The sequence below is a fragment of the Ictidomys tridecemlineatus genome, chromosome 5 (assembly GCF_052094955.1).
Source record: "Ictidomys tridecemlineatus isolate mIctTri1 chromosome 5, mIctTri1.hap1, whole genome shotgun sequence".
Lineage (NCBI taxonomy): Eukaryota > Metazoa > Chordata > Mammalia > Rodentia > Sciuridae > Ictidomys > Ictidomys tridecemlineatus.
Window position 1 is genome coordinate 123,823,368 of NC_135481.1, and position 14,147 is coordinate 123,837,514.

The following is a 14,147-nucleotide window of genomic DNA, read 5'->3' on the forward strand; positions in this document are numbered from 1 at the left end:
GAATTGGCCGGGGACCTCGCGCAGGGACAAGCCTCCAGCTGCCCGCACTGATAAGACTGCCTGTGGACCCGGCACAGGGGCGGGCCAGGCGCGCAAGTCTTTTCTCGCCTTGGATCCCCGCAGGTTGGCAGGGCCCGGCACCACCACGCAAGACCAAGGCACTGCACAGGTCCGCGGGCGGCACCCCTCACAGCCCTCCGGGCGCCAATGAGGAGCCTGCGCGCCCCGGCCGGCCGCTCACAGACCAATCCCTGGAGCGTACCGGGAGCCTGCCGCGCCTCTGGGGCCGGCCGGGCGCGCCCTGCGCCTTCCCTGCGCTGGACCGCTAACCACCGCTTTCCTGGCTACTGTGCGGGCCAGCGAGGCCACACTCTGGAAAGGACATGATATTTGCTATTTCCCCGCCCCTTTCTCCCCAGCAGCAGTCGTAGTCCATCCGGACGCTGAGAAAATTGAGCGCCCTGCTGCGCTTCTTTCGCATTGTTTTGGGTGCAGTGGCCTCCTACGTGGCCGTCAACATCATTTGGCTTTCTGGGAGTGTTCAATGTTCCCACAGGAACAGCTTGGACCTCGCATCTGCGTGCAAAGCAGGCGACTATGCCCTGGGGAGGCTCTGCTCTCGACAAGTAATCTCCTCCCATTCTCAGGGTGCCAGGGCAGGGCCATCAGGAGGGCACTCCTGCTCCCCCTGAACTCTGCAGCACTGTCCCCCAGCCTCCACGGGGGGCGCTGAGAGGCCATATTACTTCTCCTTGGGACTGTTTCTCCTCCTGAGGCCCTGGGCAGCTTACTTCATGGAGACTGGACCACAGGATCAGGCTCAAGGGAGGAGTTGGGGCTGTCCTTCCTCAGCCTGTGCCCCAGAGCCCAGGTCAGGGTCATCTCTGAGCAGGTTGTGGAGAACCCAGGTACACTATCTCCCCACCCTAACCTGGACAGGCTTTGAGTGAGACCTGAAATGCAGGAATTGGGACAAGTGGCAAGGCCTGTGTTGGGGTTTCCCAGAAGCACCCAGCACCTGGTGACCCCAGACTTAGAGAGCCCCAGGAAAGGGGCAAGAACTAGAGTTGGGGAAGCTGAGCAGGATGAGGTGGTCTCAGCCTGCTTCTAGTTCTGGTAGATTCCTTCCTCCAGGACAGGGATGACAGGTGCACAGCTGCAGGAGGGGGACCTGGCAGACTGCAGAGGTCTGGCAGAGAGGTCTCTGGCTCCCCCTGAGGCAGGGGATGACATGAAGACTTCCTGGAGGAGGGGACATTTGTGTTGTATTTGCCAGGAGTACTGAGTGGAGACAGGTAACAGCCAGGTGTTTGGGGGAAGGCAAGGCACAGGTGTGGCCCAGGGATGCTGGAGGCAATTCTGACAGGGCCACCTAGCCTGTCCTTTCTGCTGCTTGAGGCACATGGTGGTGGCAATGGCTGTGAAGAAGGTGGCAGCCAGGTGAAGAGACCAGCCCTGGCAGGAAGCCTGCCCACATGGTGACCAGCTGCCAGGGTTCCAGGAGTTGAGGTGGGTGGGTGACCATGGGGATGATGGTGCTTGGTAGATGTACTTGGGGCATAGTGCTGGTGACACAAGGGGTAAGTATGATCTGGCTGTGGCTCTGCTGGCAGGCTGGACTATAGCTACAACATGGGCTACCCACATGATTCAGGGCACCTCTTGGCAAGGCTGCCCAGTCTGGAGTCACACCATCTGCATGCACCCATCTCTGGGTACCTGTGAACTCCTCTGTGGCCCGACTAGGTGAACACGCCTGCCAGCAGTCACCTGAGACTTCTCATGCCCATCGGAATGTCTCCTGCTATGCCTTCTGAAGGCACAGCCAGTCAGGCCACAGGGCACATTTATGTCCTGTCTTGTCAGCCATCCAGGCTGGGCTATGGACACCTAGGCCTATATAAGCAGATGCCCGCCAGTGCCCAGCCTCAGAACTCCGGTTGCAGGAAGCGGGAGACCAGGCGGCTTCCGACTCCCGCCCTTTATCAACCCTCACTGCTTCCTGTGGCAAGTGTGGCCTGGGCCCCCTTGGCGCCGGGACGCCGGGTCAGCAGTGACTCACCCAGGGCCCAGCGCGGGGACGCCCCAGCCCCATGCAAGCCTCTGCACCCTTCTGCAGTCCCCACAGCAGGCTGACCTTTGCTCCATCTGCATCTCCCACCATCCTCCACCCTCCATTTAGGATGCTGCTCAGTTGCCCCTCAGGAAGCCCCCAGCCCTACTCCCAACCCAGCTGGCAGGGAGGCACCTTTGCCTGCTCATGGTTCCCCAGGGCACAAGGCCTCAGAGCTGAGCATACAGCTCCACCTCTGCAGCCCTATGTTGACGCTGTCCCCTACTCTGAGGAGCCCGACATCCCCACCTCTGGTCCTGCCTGTCTTGCCCCTACGCTCTGCACCCTACGGCTCTGTCAGCACTGCCTTTGTTCCCCCAGCCAACCTCTGGGCCCCAGGCAGGTGGGATCTGCCTTTTTTCTACTCCTGAGACTGCCTGTGCCCCATTTTGGCCTGGCCAGCTCCTCCTTCTCGTCCAGGAGTCCTTCCTGGCCTAACCCCACACCCCTCCACTCTGGACCTGCCCTCCCCATCATAGGTGCTGCCACTTCGTGGAACTTGTCCCTGAGCCTTTTTGGATTGTCAGCAGGAACCCAGAGAATGCTGCCCATTGACAAGACAGCTCTCCTCACCCCATCCAGCACGCTTGGGGACATTCATACATGTGATGGGAACTGAACTTGAAAGGGCAAAGAAGGCCCCATGGAGACCCCCCCCCTTGATTTAATAGTGCAGGATGCTCCTCCCTGTGGCCAGGTGGACCCCATGTAAGATGTAAACAACTACCTGGATGGGCTCCTACTTAAAAGGGGACATGCCTCCCCCTCCCTTGAGTTATAACCCCCAGCCTACAATGTAAAACCTGCAAGAGGTGCTGGGCATGGTGGTCCACACCTGTAAGCCCAGCAGCTCAAGAAGGATCACAAGTTCAAGCAATTAGATGAGGCCCTAAGCAACTTAGTGAGACCTGTCTCAAAATATTAAAAAGGCTAGGGATGTGGCTCAGTGGTTAAGTGCCCCTGGGTTCAATAAATAAATAAAAGCAGCAAGAGGCCGCTCAAGTTGCAATCTCCACCCAGCTGTCCTGCAGTGCTGCCCATTGGCCAGGATCAAGTTCCCCTCCCTGCCTGCTAGGCCTCCAGGGCAGGAGGCCTGGGCCCTGTGACTTCCCCATTCTGGGGTTCCTATGTTGTCCTTGAATAGCAGCCAGGGCCAGGGATCTGCCACGGGTGTCCCCCAGGATCCTTGAAGTCCATCTGCTGGCTGGCCTTCATCATCCCACTCTCCCATCCACACCCCCAGCCCAGTTCCCAAACCCGGATCTTTGGCCAGAAGCAGACTTCACTCATCTCCTGGGCCCACGTAAACAACTCCCAGCCCTCCAGCTCCTCTGTGCAGCCACCTGCTGTGGCTTTCTAGGAGAAAACCCAGCGAAAGCATGCCACTCTGCTGGGCTCAGGCCTTCCCTGGCTGCTCAGCAGGGCCACTGCTCTGCTGCAAGTTGCAGCCTCCCACAGGCGTGCTGGATCCCTCACAGTGCGTCCATGGGTCTATCTACAGGCTCAGGTGAGTGTGTGTCCCTCAAGGTCATGAGTCCTGAGGGCAAGGGCCTGGTTATTCTCTAGCCCCAGAGCCAGTGTTATGTTTTTCTCAATGCTTGCAGAATGATTCATGAAACAATGATGAGAAACTTGTATTTTCCAGAGTCCTGTGTACAGTTGGGATTGGAGGGAATGCTCTGCTAAGGGACTTTCAGGAGAGGGGAACTTGCATGGAGGTGGTGAGACCTCAGGGTGACCTGGGGAGGATGGCAGCCCAGCCTTACCTCCCAGGTCAGAGTCCATGCACTATGAAGAATGGGCCCCTCTTTTCCGTCATCCTGTGCTTGCTGATGTGAATGTGTTTGCACCTGCATGTGCACCTGATCACCAGCTTCAGACGTCATGTAGCTATGGGATTAGCTTCCGGTGGCTTGTTACAGAATATGCCTGCACATGAGCACGATGGTAGTGGCGACCTTGAGCTGCTTTTCAGGAACTGAAGGTAGCCCAACACTTCCCTTAGTGCAGATGTAACTTCAGAAGGCAGAGCACTCCCACCATGCCTCCCTATAAATGGTCATGTGACCCGGCCCAACCTCTGGCCCCCAGCACACACCTCTACTCACCAGAGGATGTGGAGCTCACCTGCCTGCCCACCCCAGGGCAGCCCTGCAGTGGTTGGTTTGGCTTCTCCAGGTTGTGGGGGCTGAGGTCATGGTAGTCATCACCTGGGGCATGCTGGGTGACCATGAGCTCTGAGCCAAAGCAGGCAGACAATGCTGTCCTCCAACTAGGGGAAGCAATTACTCTGCTGGGCTGGTGCAAAGATCCCTCAGCCACCAAGGACAGGTGTATGCCCATATCACCTGCAGGGTGAACTCTGCCGCTAGCCCATTAAGCATGGCCAGGCCTGCCTAGCCATGGCCTCTGCTCCAACCTGGATCCAGCTAGGGACTTTTTGGGACCACCAGGCCTCCATGAGTATTGGGGCTAGCCAAGAGCCCCAATTTGCTGCCCAGTAGATACTAAGAATCCTCCACCCTCTTCACCTTGGAGTTAGCCCTGATTGCAGGGTGCTTCCTCCACCAAGGCCCCTTAAAGTTGCTTTGGGAGTACCCCCAACCCAGCTGCTAGTGACTCTTCCCTGGCTAGGGTCAGCTGGGGTGGTGGTAGCCAAGAGCATTGTAGAATGAGTTAGATATGGACCAGGGTCAAGGTCAAGGTCAAGGTCAGAATGAAGACCCCAGTTGGGTCCACAGTTGAAATTAGGGCTGGATCTTAGCAGCCTGGGGCTCTTGCCCTCATGGGTCTCAGCCAGGCCCATTGTGTGGGGACAATGGCTTTCTGAGCTAGGTTCCTCTTCCCACAGGAAAACCATAAAGAGCCTGCCCTTTGCCACCGCCCATGGCCCCTTTGAAGGCCTGGGCAGGCCTTAGGCCCTGACTGCAGTCTTGGAGCCTGACCTTGGGCCCCCACCCCTTGCCAGTCTGGTTCCACCCAGGCCTCCCCTGGGAAAAGCTAGCCTTCCAGGCACGTAGTATGGACGCTGGGACAAATAATGACCATAGGGAGACAGTGGCTCCACAGTGCCAAGCCTGGCCAGCATGTGGAGTTCAAGTCTCTACTCAGTAAACCACCACCTAGGGAATCAACTGGTCCCTCTCTGCATCCCCCAAAAGACCAGGACACTTCTGCAGGGTGACTGTGACAGCTAACAAGGCTAGGGAGGGTGTTGGCCATGGGGCAGGTGCCCCAGAGTGGGGAAGAGGTAGGGCCCAGAGTCCAAGGCCAGGAGAGAGGCCCTCTGACCTCACAGGACTAGAGCAAGAAGGCTACCCCAGGAGCTGTGTGCCCTCCCACCAAGCGCAGCTGATCCTGGGGCGCCCCCTGCTGGCCCACAGTTGATGGTGAGACATCCAGCAGTGAGGAGCAGGAACCAGAGAGGAGATGGGAGACAGAGGAAAGTGAGGGTATCCTTTGCAGACCCAACTCCACTGCCAGATGTGCCCCAGCCTGTGTTTATCTGCCACCCCTCAGGCCAGCCCACCTGCCATCAGAGGATCTCTGACCTATGGGCCTGGGGGCTGCCTTGGTCCCACCTTCTTCCCTAACTGGAGTACCCAGGCCTCCCAGTCCTTGTGGCATCCACTGCCCTCTCACCCCCAGAAAGTGGGAGCTGGGGGGGAGGCTGCCCAGGGGTCCTGACAGTGGCAACAGAGCCCCCTCCATACCCGGGAGATTTTTAGGATACTCAGTAGTACAACCACAAATCTCCCCTCCAAAGACCACCCTCCGAGGCTGCAAGGAGAAGAAGCTGACCCAGGGCCAGCCTCTGAAGAGTCCTGACTCTAGACAACGCACAACCTCCAAGACACACAGGAGTGCTGGGGTTTGTAGCCTCCCGCAGACCCCCAACCCTAAGGGCCATGGCTACCTCCTGACTCTTGCAAGCTTGAAGGAGAGTGCCAAGGAGGCTACTGAGCTGTTTATGGGGTGTTGCTAGGACACAGGGACCATGCTTCCTCCGAGCAGTGCCCTCCAGTGGGGTCAGACTGGATGGGCGAGTCTCCTCTACCCTGGATAAAGTGGCATACAAGTTCCCCGCAGCACCCAGGTGGGAGGGGGCCTCCTGCCTCGAGATGCGAGTCCCCACTTTGTCTCCTGCAAGATTTCTGCTGCCCAACCAAGTGCCTGAAGAGAGCCAGGTGGACAGGGTGGGAGAAAGCAAAAGGCCTATGTTAGTTTCCTCTGTCCAGCTGGGTCCCTGTGCTCACGCTCACACAGCAGAGCAGGTTAGTGGCAGGATGTGTTTCTACCTCTGCTGTCAGGAAGCTCCTGCATGGGTAAGGTGCCAGGGTGGCATGTGACACCAGTCTGCCCTGAGCTCACTCTTAGCCAATGTATGCACATGGCCAAGGAGCCCAGGGGAGGTGAAGGGCCAGAGCTCCTGCCCCAGCCTCCAACTATGTGTAGAAGGTGACCCCTGCCTGCCTCTAAGAAGCCTCCTCACCTTGGCTCCAGGGGGTACATGGATGGGAGCCAGCTCAGGGCAGGCAGACAAGTCCTCTTTGGCCTAGCAGTCTCGGGGGAGCAGCAACAAGGTATCCCAGAGCCCCACTGTGTCCCACCTCTCACTTTGAGGCAAGGAACTGGGTCTACTGTACTGTCCAGCTCCTTCAAGCAATTCCTAGGCACCTCTGAAACTGGGTATCTATAAAGCCCCAGATACCAGGGTCCTGGGGGATCCTGGGGAATCCTGGGGTACCAGCTAGTACTAAGTCCTTCCCTGTTTGGGGCACGTGGCTACCAAGCATCAGCTCGGTCAGCTGGGAAGTCCTGGGGCGTTGCTTCCTCCAGGCAGACAGCAGGAGGGAGCAGAGGGTCAGAAGCAGTGAGACCCGTTTTAGGTGTATCCACCTGGCAGGGGCCCAGCCTAGAATGCAGCACCCACAGGGCTGCTGGCAGGTGGGGATGGAAACAGTGCAGAAAAGAGGTCAAGGAGGCCACTCAGCTCTGAGACTGCCTTTGTGCGGTCTAGGGGCCACAGAAAGAGCCAAGATCAGAGGCCTGAGGAGGTACTGCTCCTCATGCTGGGCAGACCCGAGCCAGGGGCCCAAACAGCTGCCAGGCCTGTTTCAGGCTGTGGCATCCCTCCAGGAAGAACATGCAGCTGGGTCCCCAGACTGCTTGTGGGCGGGGCCCCACACTTGTATCAGTGGAAGCCAAAGTACCAGGCTCTGACCACAGCCAAGACACACTGTCTACTGCACGGTTGCCCTGCTGGGGCCTGCCCCTTGGTGCCTCAGTCACCCAAGTCCTCCATTCCAGGACCCTGACCCCATGTTCCTCGCCCACCCTCTCAAGGCAGTCCTCCTGCCCAGCACCAAGCCCTCCCCACACCACATCCCTCCCTGCAAGCTGAACATTCCCCAGTTCCACCCCGCCCCCCCCCCTCCGGCCTCCAGAGCTCACCGCTCTGCCTCAGAACCCCTTCTCTCAGTCTTCTGAGGAGAAATGGCCAGCCATGGCTTTGTGGATCCTGGAAACCCACCTCCCAAACCCAGCTGCCCATGTGGAAGCCAAATTCTGGAAGGCCCACTGCTAACAAAGGCAGTCTCCGAGGAGTGCTCCAGCTCCCTGTAGCTCAAGCCACAACCCCAGAAACACCTCGATTCTGATTTTCCATACTCTCCACACAGGGTCTGGTAGCTCTGCTAACTTTCCTCCCAGGCCATCTCACACCAGCCCTCCTCCCTCTCCAGCTGGACCCAGCTCTGTCATCTCTGGCCATCTGTTCCCTGCAGGGCAGGCACAGTGAACCCTTCCCTGCCTGCAGCCTGCATGTCCTTCTACTCCACCCAGCTGCTCTGACCCACAGGTGTTTTCAGGTGACCCTTCTCCAAGTTCAGGCCTCAGATATGCCATCCCCCAGCATGTCTTCCCTGTGCACCCTCTTCCCAGTGCTCTCTGGCTCTGTACTCTGCTAGAAGTCCACAAGGGGACCTTATTCATCCCATTCAGTCCCTGGCACCACAATACACCCACTTACAACTGCCACAGTTTGAGGATGGTCCTTAGACTATGCATCCTAGACGCTCTCTCCAATTCAGGCAGCCTTAGAGCTTCCAGGGTCTTCTTCCACAGCCAAGTGCCAAGACAGGCCATGTTGAGTGGCTAGGCACCCAGCTGTTGACCTGAGCCCAGGCAGTGGCACTCCAGGACCACAAGACCTGACAGGTAGGGGTGGCTATGAAGCAAGAATAGCCAGTGCTGAGAACATGCAAACAGGATCCCCATGGAGCATCTGAACAACAGGGCTGGGTGTGCTGAGCTTGTCCCCAGCCTGCTCCCAGCAGGCCACCCCGTGGCAGAAGTGTAGGTTGCAGAATCACAAACACCAATTTCAGCCAAATCTCTCAGGTAACAGGTTTTTCTTTCTTCACAAATTGGTTCCCCAGCCTTCTAATGACTCTGGGGCCAGACTGGCTGCAGGGTATAGGCAGAGGGACAGCAGTTGGCTGCAAGGACTCAAAGGCCCCAACCCAGTCTCTGTGCTAAAGTTGGGGTCTGGATCCTTCATTGGACAGCCAGCCCACCCATGTGGAGGTAGAGGGTGACCAGGAAGGGCAGTATGGTATGGTTCTGTCATTGCAGTCACTCTTCTGAGGGGCCTATACTGGGGCACAAGCACCTGGCTGCCCTCCATCCCAGGGCCACATCCAGGAAAGCAAGGCCTGAGACCTGTGCCCTAGTCAGGTAACCTGAGACTTGCTGCCTACCCCTGGGCCTGGCTCAGACAGGAGGTAAACGACCCTGCATGTGATGGGTAGGCAAGGCCCCGCACCCCACACAGGCCATGCTGGCATTGGCAGGGAGGGTATGCAGATGCAGAGGCCTGCACTGCCAGACGAGCTCGACCAGCTGCCCTCTGACAGCAGTAGAGACTCCTGGTGCAAACCCCGCAAGCCCACACAGGGTCCCAGTGTGCTGGTGCCTGAGCTGGCTGGGTGGTAGGCATTCCTGAACCTCAGGGAGCCCAAGAGCCTCTGAGTGAGGGAGGAACCAGCCACAGCTGCCTGCTCCCTGCTGTCCCAGAACACCAAGCTCCACAGGGAACTGGGAGCATAGTGCCTCTGGGGGATGACGGGAGGGGAAAGCACTTGGGCCACCAGCCAAGAACAGGTGCTAGAGCCACAGGGTTGGACCCACCTGACCCTCCACTGGCTTGACGAGAAGCGAGGCCTCCTTGTGCCTCAGTTTTCTTACAACAGGGACACGCTGTGCCTGCTTTTGAGTGCTCTTGGGTAGTCAATGACTGGGAAGCTGGGACACACCATGGGACAAAGGCCTTGGATACTCCCAACCATGTCCAATCAGACACACGCAGATAGTCAGTCTGGTTTTCCTTGCTGGATAGAAATATTCCTTACTTTGCTCAAAACATGATCCCACAGTACCATGGAGGCCACGTGTGGCCATGGGATGAGGGCTTCGAAGCAAGCAGGGCAGTGTTTGGCTGGTCCCTAGTCTTGGCATTCGTGCCTACAAACAGTGGCCCTAGAGGGCATCCAATCCCCATCAGACAATCAGGATCCAGAGCCAGGATGCTGCCTGGCCTTGAGGTCACACTCAGTAGCCTTCATCATCATCACCGTCACAGCCGTAATCTGCAAAACACAGAGGGCGACTATGGAAGCTCACAGCCCTCGCTGCCCTCAGGGATCTGCTCCCTGAGGCTGCAGGACCAGTCCCACCACTGTGGGGACTATCTTATCTTGGGGTTGGGGATGTTGGTGTGCGCCCAGTGTGGGAGCCTCAGTTCTTGACTGGGCAAGTGTCCACAGTTTGGCCAGCCTCACCTCCCTCCCTTGAGTGCACACATCTGTCCACCTGTCAGGCCTGGAAACCCCATCTGCTGGATGATCAGCCTCCCCAGTGACTCTAGTCAAGCCCAAACATGGCCTTCACAGCAGGTGCCTTGCTGTCCCCATGGAATTGGCCTCTTAGGCCCTGGCCAGCTCTTCCAACATGTCCTAGGGCCTCAGAATCAACATGGCCAGTTTATGCTGTCTTCATACAAATTTCCTTCTTTTCAGAGAAAAATTTAGTATGAAGCCAAAGGCTTGTGTTCGGGGATCACCAGGGGCAGAAGGTTTGTGCCTTTATCTCTCTGGAAGCCCCCCTGCCCAGTGCCTGTGTCAGGCCCCCTGACCACGTGCAGCACCACCCACCATTGCCGCCCATCATCTGCAGGGCGCTGACGCAGGGCTCCCCATCCTCTTCATCTGCGTCTTCCTCATCCGCGTCCTCCTCGGGGTGGTATGACACAGGGCCGCTCTCCACCAGGACTGCTGCTGGCCTGACCAGCTCGGCTCCCGGGGCAGGGGGACTTGGGAGCACAGCCTGGAAGGATGGGAGTGGAGAGATGGCCACAGGAGAGAGTATAGGAGAGACCTTGGTGTCTCTCAGGATAGCCCTGGACGGGCCCTCATGCTCCTGCCCCCTACGAGAGCCTGTCAGAGGGTCTGTTGGCTCCCAGTACCCACGGGCCCCTTCTAATCTCCTGGGGTGTACAATAGGCTGCACCAGCACAGTACCCAGCCCAAGGCCCCCACCCAGGCTGCCTCTGGTGAGAAAGAAGCCTCACACTCAGCCCCCAGAACTTGCAAGGCAGTTCTCAGTGTGTGCCCTGGCCACTGCCACACACTGTCCACTGTGGGGGCCGGCTCACCCTCGGCCCTGGCCTCAGGCAGGACAGACATGTGCACCAGGCTCTGTGCCTGGCCCTCGCTTCCCTCCTGCTCTGCTCCTAGGCACCCCTGAGCTTCAGGATTCTCTGTCTGTGCCAGGCCAGTGTCGGAGCAGCAGTCCCTGGGCCCCTTCCCATCAGACCTGGTCACGGGTGGGCTGTTCCTGAGGCCAAAGGCCTGGCTGGGCAGAACAACGCACCTCTCCCATGGCCGCCTTCTTAGCCGTCTGCATAGATACCAGGGGCCTCAACCTGAAAGAGAGATGGCACACAGTCTCAGCCAGCTCTGCTTTCGGCTCTCACTGCCTCAGAGGGCCCTCACCACCTGGTGGAGGACGTGGCTTGGCACCCACTCAGTACACCAGGACCCACCCCAGTGGTCCTGCCTGCTGCCCCAGCTGGAGCTGCTCCCTTTGGAATGTGCCTCCAGCAACATGGCTGGCCTTACAGGGCTCTCCACCAGACCTGGGGGTCTGTGTACTCTGGCACATCTGTCCTGGCCCTCTCCAAATCTCTCTTCTATCCAAAGGCCCCCTGCTGACCTGGACCCCCTTGCTCCTTCCTTGTTTCCGCTAGGTGCTCCAGCTTTTCTGCCGCTCCTAGAAGTCCAGCTATGTTGATCCTAAGACTGGACTGCTATATGTGTCTGCATTAGTCAATGGGTGAACCACGCACATGACACCAAAATGCAAGCCAGAGGCCACCCCACTTCCTGACTGCAAGAGGGGCAGGTGGAGAGGCTCTGGGTGGTTATGGAGAAATACATGAGAGACATGGGCAGGAGCCATGTGGACCCTGTCCATTTCTCCCTGTGACACTCCCCTGGTTAATCACAAAAGTCTCTGGAGGAGGAGAAGAGGAGACAGAGGAGAGGAGGAAGATGAGGAAGGACAGGGGAGGTGCTCTAAGTACCCGCCAAATGCCCCACATGGTCTACAGTAGTAGCCCCATGACTTCTGCTAGCAGCACCCTGCACTGCCCTCTGTCCTCAAACCCTCCAAACACAAATGCACTTTGACACTGAAGGCTTCTTGGAGGGAAAGATGGGGTCCCCAGGAGAGAAGGCACATGTTGATCCCTAACCCTGGCCACACAGTGCCATCCAGGCTGGCATACATGGGTTCTGGGCCTGTAGCATTAGGACAGAGGGGGTGGAGCCACTCCTTCCAGGACATAGCAGTGGGGGGGATAGAGGACTATAGCCACTCAATCTGCTGGGGACCCTCTGAGGCCTAGCCCTGTGAGCTAAGACATGCTGGGTGAACCTGGGGGCACTGGGAAGGGGTTCTGGAATACGTGAACATCACAAAAACCACCCAGCAGCCACCAGTGTGATCCAGGTGGAACCAAGGTTGCTAGCCAGGCACAGAAGGGTTTATAAGCACCTGGAGAACAAGGTTCTGCCTAGCATTCCCTCCTGCCAGATCAGTCCCCAGTCAGCCAGAGGCCCAGGGACCTGGGGCCACCAGCAGATGGCTGCCCCCAAACCCACCACCACTTCAGCTGGGAACCTCTCAGTCTCAACAGCAAATGCCACAGTGAATTCCCCAAACACAGCAAGACTGAGGGTGACAGCCAAGCCCATCTGCCCAGGCAGTGGGCTTGGAGCCGGATACCACACTAGCTCCACTGTCTGGCCTGAGCCTGTGAGCAGAGGCCTGGACCCAAGGCAGCTGACCTGGGCAGGAAGGACATGCGGGTCAGAGCAGCCCCACTCAGTATCTCCCGACTGGCTCAGCGGTGGGGAGCACACACCAGCCTAGGACTGGGAGCAGCTGACCAGACAGTGACAGGCAGGGCAGCCATGGCACTGCCATCCTGGGGCTGCAGGCGCTCAGGAAAGGAGGCAGGAGCTGCCTGATCCAGAGCAGGGCCCTGGGGAGGACAAAGCCATCACATCTGGGGCCTCTTCAGTTCAATGTCTGGTAGGATGCCCTCCTGCAGGGATCTGCAGGCTGTCGGTCATGCTTCCTCCAAGCCCATCAATTCTTCCAGGCCCTTCCCCACCCACCCAGAAGCGCCCAGCAGTCCAAACCTTGTGGCCAAGTAGCTGAGCATAGCAGCCCTGCAGGGTGAACTAACCAGGTTCTTGCTGGCCCTGCAGTGAGGCCACTAGTGCTGGGCTGGGGTGGGGTGGGCCATCCCCTGGCAGGAGGCAGAGCCCTGTGCGCAGCTGCTACAGCCCTGTGGCTCCTGGCCAGACCTCAGCCACAGCCTGTGCACTCTCTCTTCAATGCTGAGCATGGAGGGCAAAGCCGCCAAGGGCTGAGGGCACATTGGCACCCCAGAGGCCTGTGGGATTTTTCCCTGCCCTGTGGGAGCTGCCTGAGCTGCACAGCCACAGCTGGGTAGGATGGAGGCAGATGTGGACATTAGATATTCATAAACTCTGATCCTGGCCACTCAGGGGAAGGCTGGCAGCTTTCTGTTCAGGAAGCAGCAAGTGAACAGGGACGTGGGACCTCTCAAGCTGGCATCAGACAGCTTGCAGATGGTGCCAGAATCACACACTAGAACAGGACTTTCCCTGACACCCATAGGCCTGACCTGGCCAGAGGGAGGCTCAGGTAGGGTCCACAGCCTCTCTGAACCCCTGCTTCCCAGCTGCAGCTGTTCAATCTCCAGCACTGTCAAAGCAATAGCAACGAGACACAGACCAATGCTGAGGCCAGGGTGAGTGACAGCGAGGATGGGCGGGCTTCGGCCTCTGCCCCCACCCAGTCCCAGCTTGCTGCACTGGTAGAGGGATGTACTGGGAATCCGTGTTCAAGACTTGACACCTGGACACCTGAAGGCAGAGATCACATGGCCACAGACAGGTTGAAAGGTCAGTTGAGAAAATTCAGGGTCCATTCAGGAAGCTGCTGCCTCAAGCAGCCACACAGCCAGCCAGCTGGTGGAGGAGCGGGGGTCTGGAGCACACTGGGACTCAGAGGCCATGGAAGGCCCCTAACCTGCAGACCAGTGAGGCTGCTGGGAGCACCAGGGACCCAGGAGGCAAGTGTTTTCCATCTAAGCAACTCCATGGCAGGCAACCACAGCAGGAGGAGCAAGCACAAGCCTGGGACTCCAGGGGACCCTGGGATCCCTGTGTCCCCAGCTGAGGAAGACAAAACCCTTGAGAACATCCCCACCAGCAAGATGGTCACACTGCCAGTAGGAAAAGGTCAGGTCTAGACATCTCCTTTAAGTTCTAGGAAAAAATAAACAGTCCACAAAGAACACTCTCCTGGGACGGACCCACCAAATACCACCAGGTTGTGCACAGCAGAACCCACAGCTGGGCAAGCAGGTGCTGAGGGG

General features: G+C 58.3%; 1 protein-coding gene across 4 annotated transcripts in view; it reads right to left on the minus strand.

The window, feature by feature from the left end:
• Positions 1 to 8,509: 8,509 nt before the first annotated feature.
• Positions 8,510 to 14,147, minus strand: part of Brf1 (BRF1 general transcription factor IIIB subunit) — a 63,741-nt gene continuing 58,103 nt past the window's right edge. For 2 of the 4 annotated variants that reach the window (XM_078051058.1, XM_078051057.1), the window contains 3 exons: positions 10,988 to 11,096; positions 10,327 to 10,498; positions 8,510 to 9,762 (listed from right to left, as the gene is read on the minus strand). In XM_078051058.1, coding sequence (XP_077907184.1) covers positions 9,725 to 9,762; positions 10,327 to 10,498; positions 10,988 to 11,096 — 319 coding nt within the window. In that variant the 3' untranslated portion in view covers positions 8,510 to 9,724. The remainder of the gene's footprint in view (positions 9,763 to 10,326; positions 10,499 to 10,987; positions 11,097 to 14,147) is intronic. The other 2 variants (XM_021732750.2, XM_005334630.4) reach the window with 1 other exon arrangement.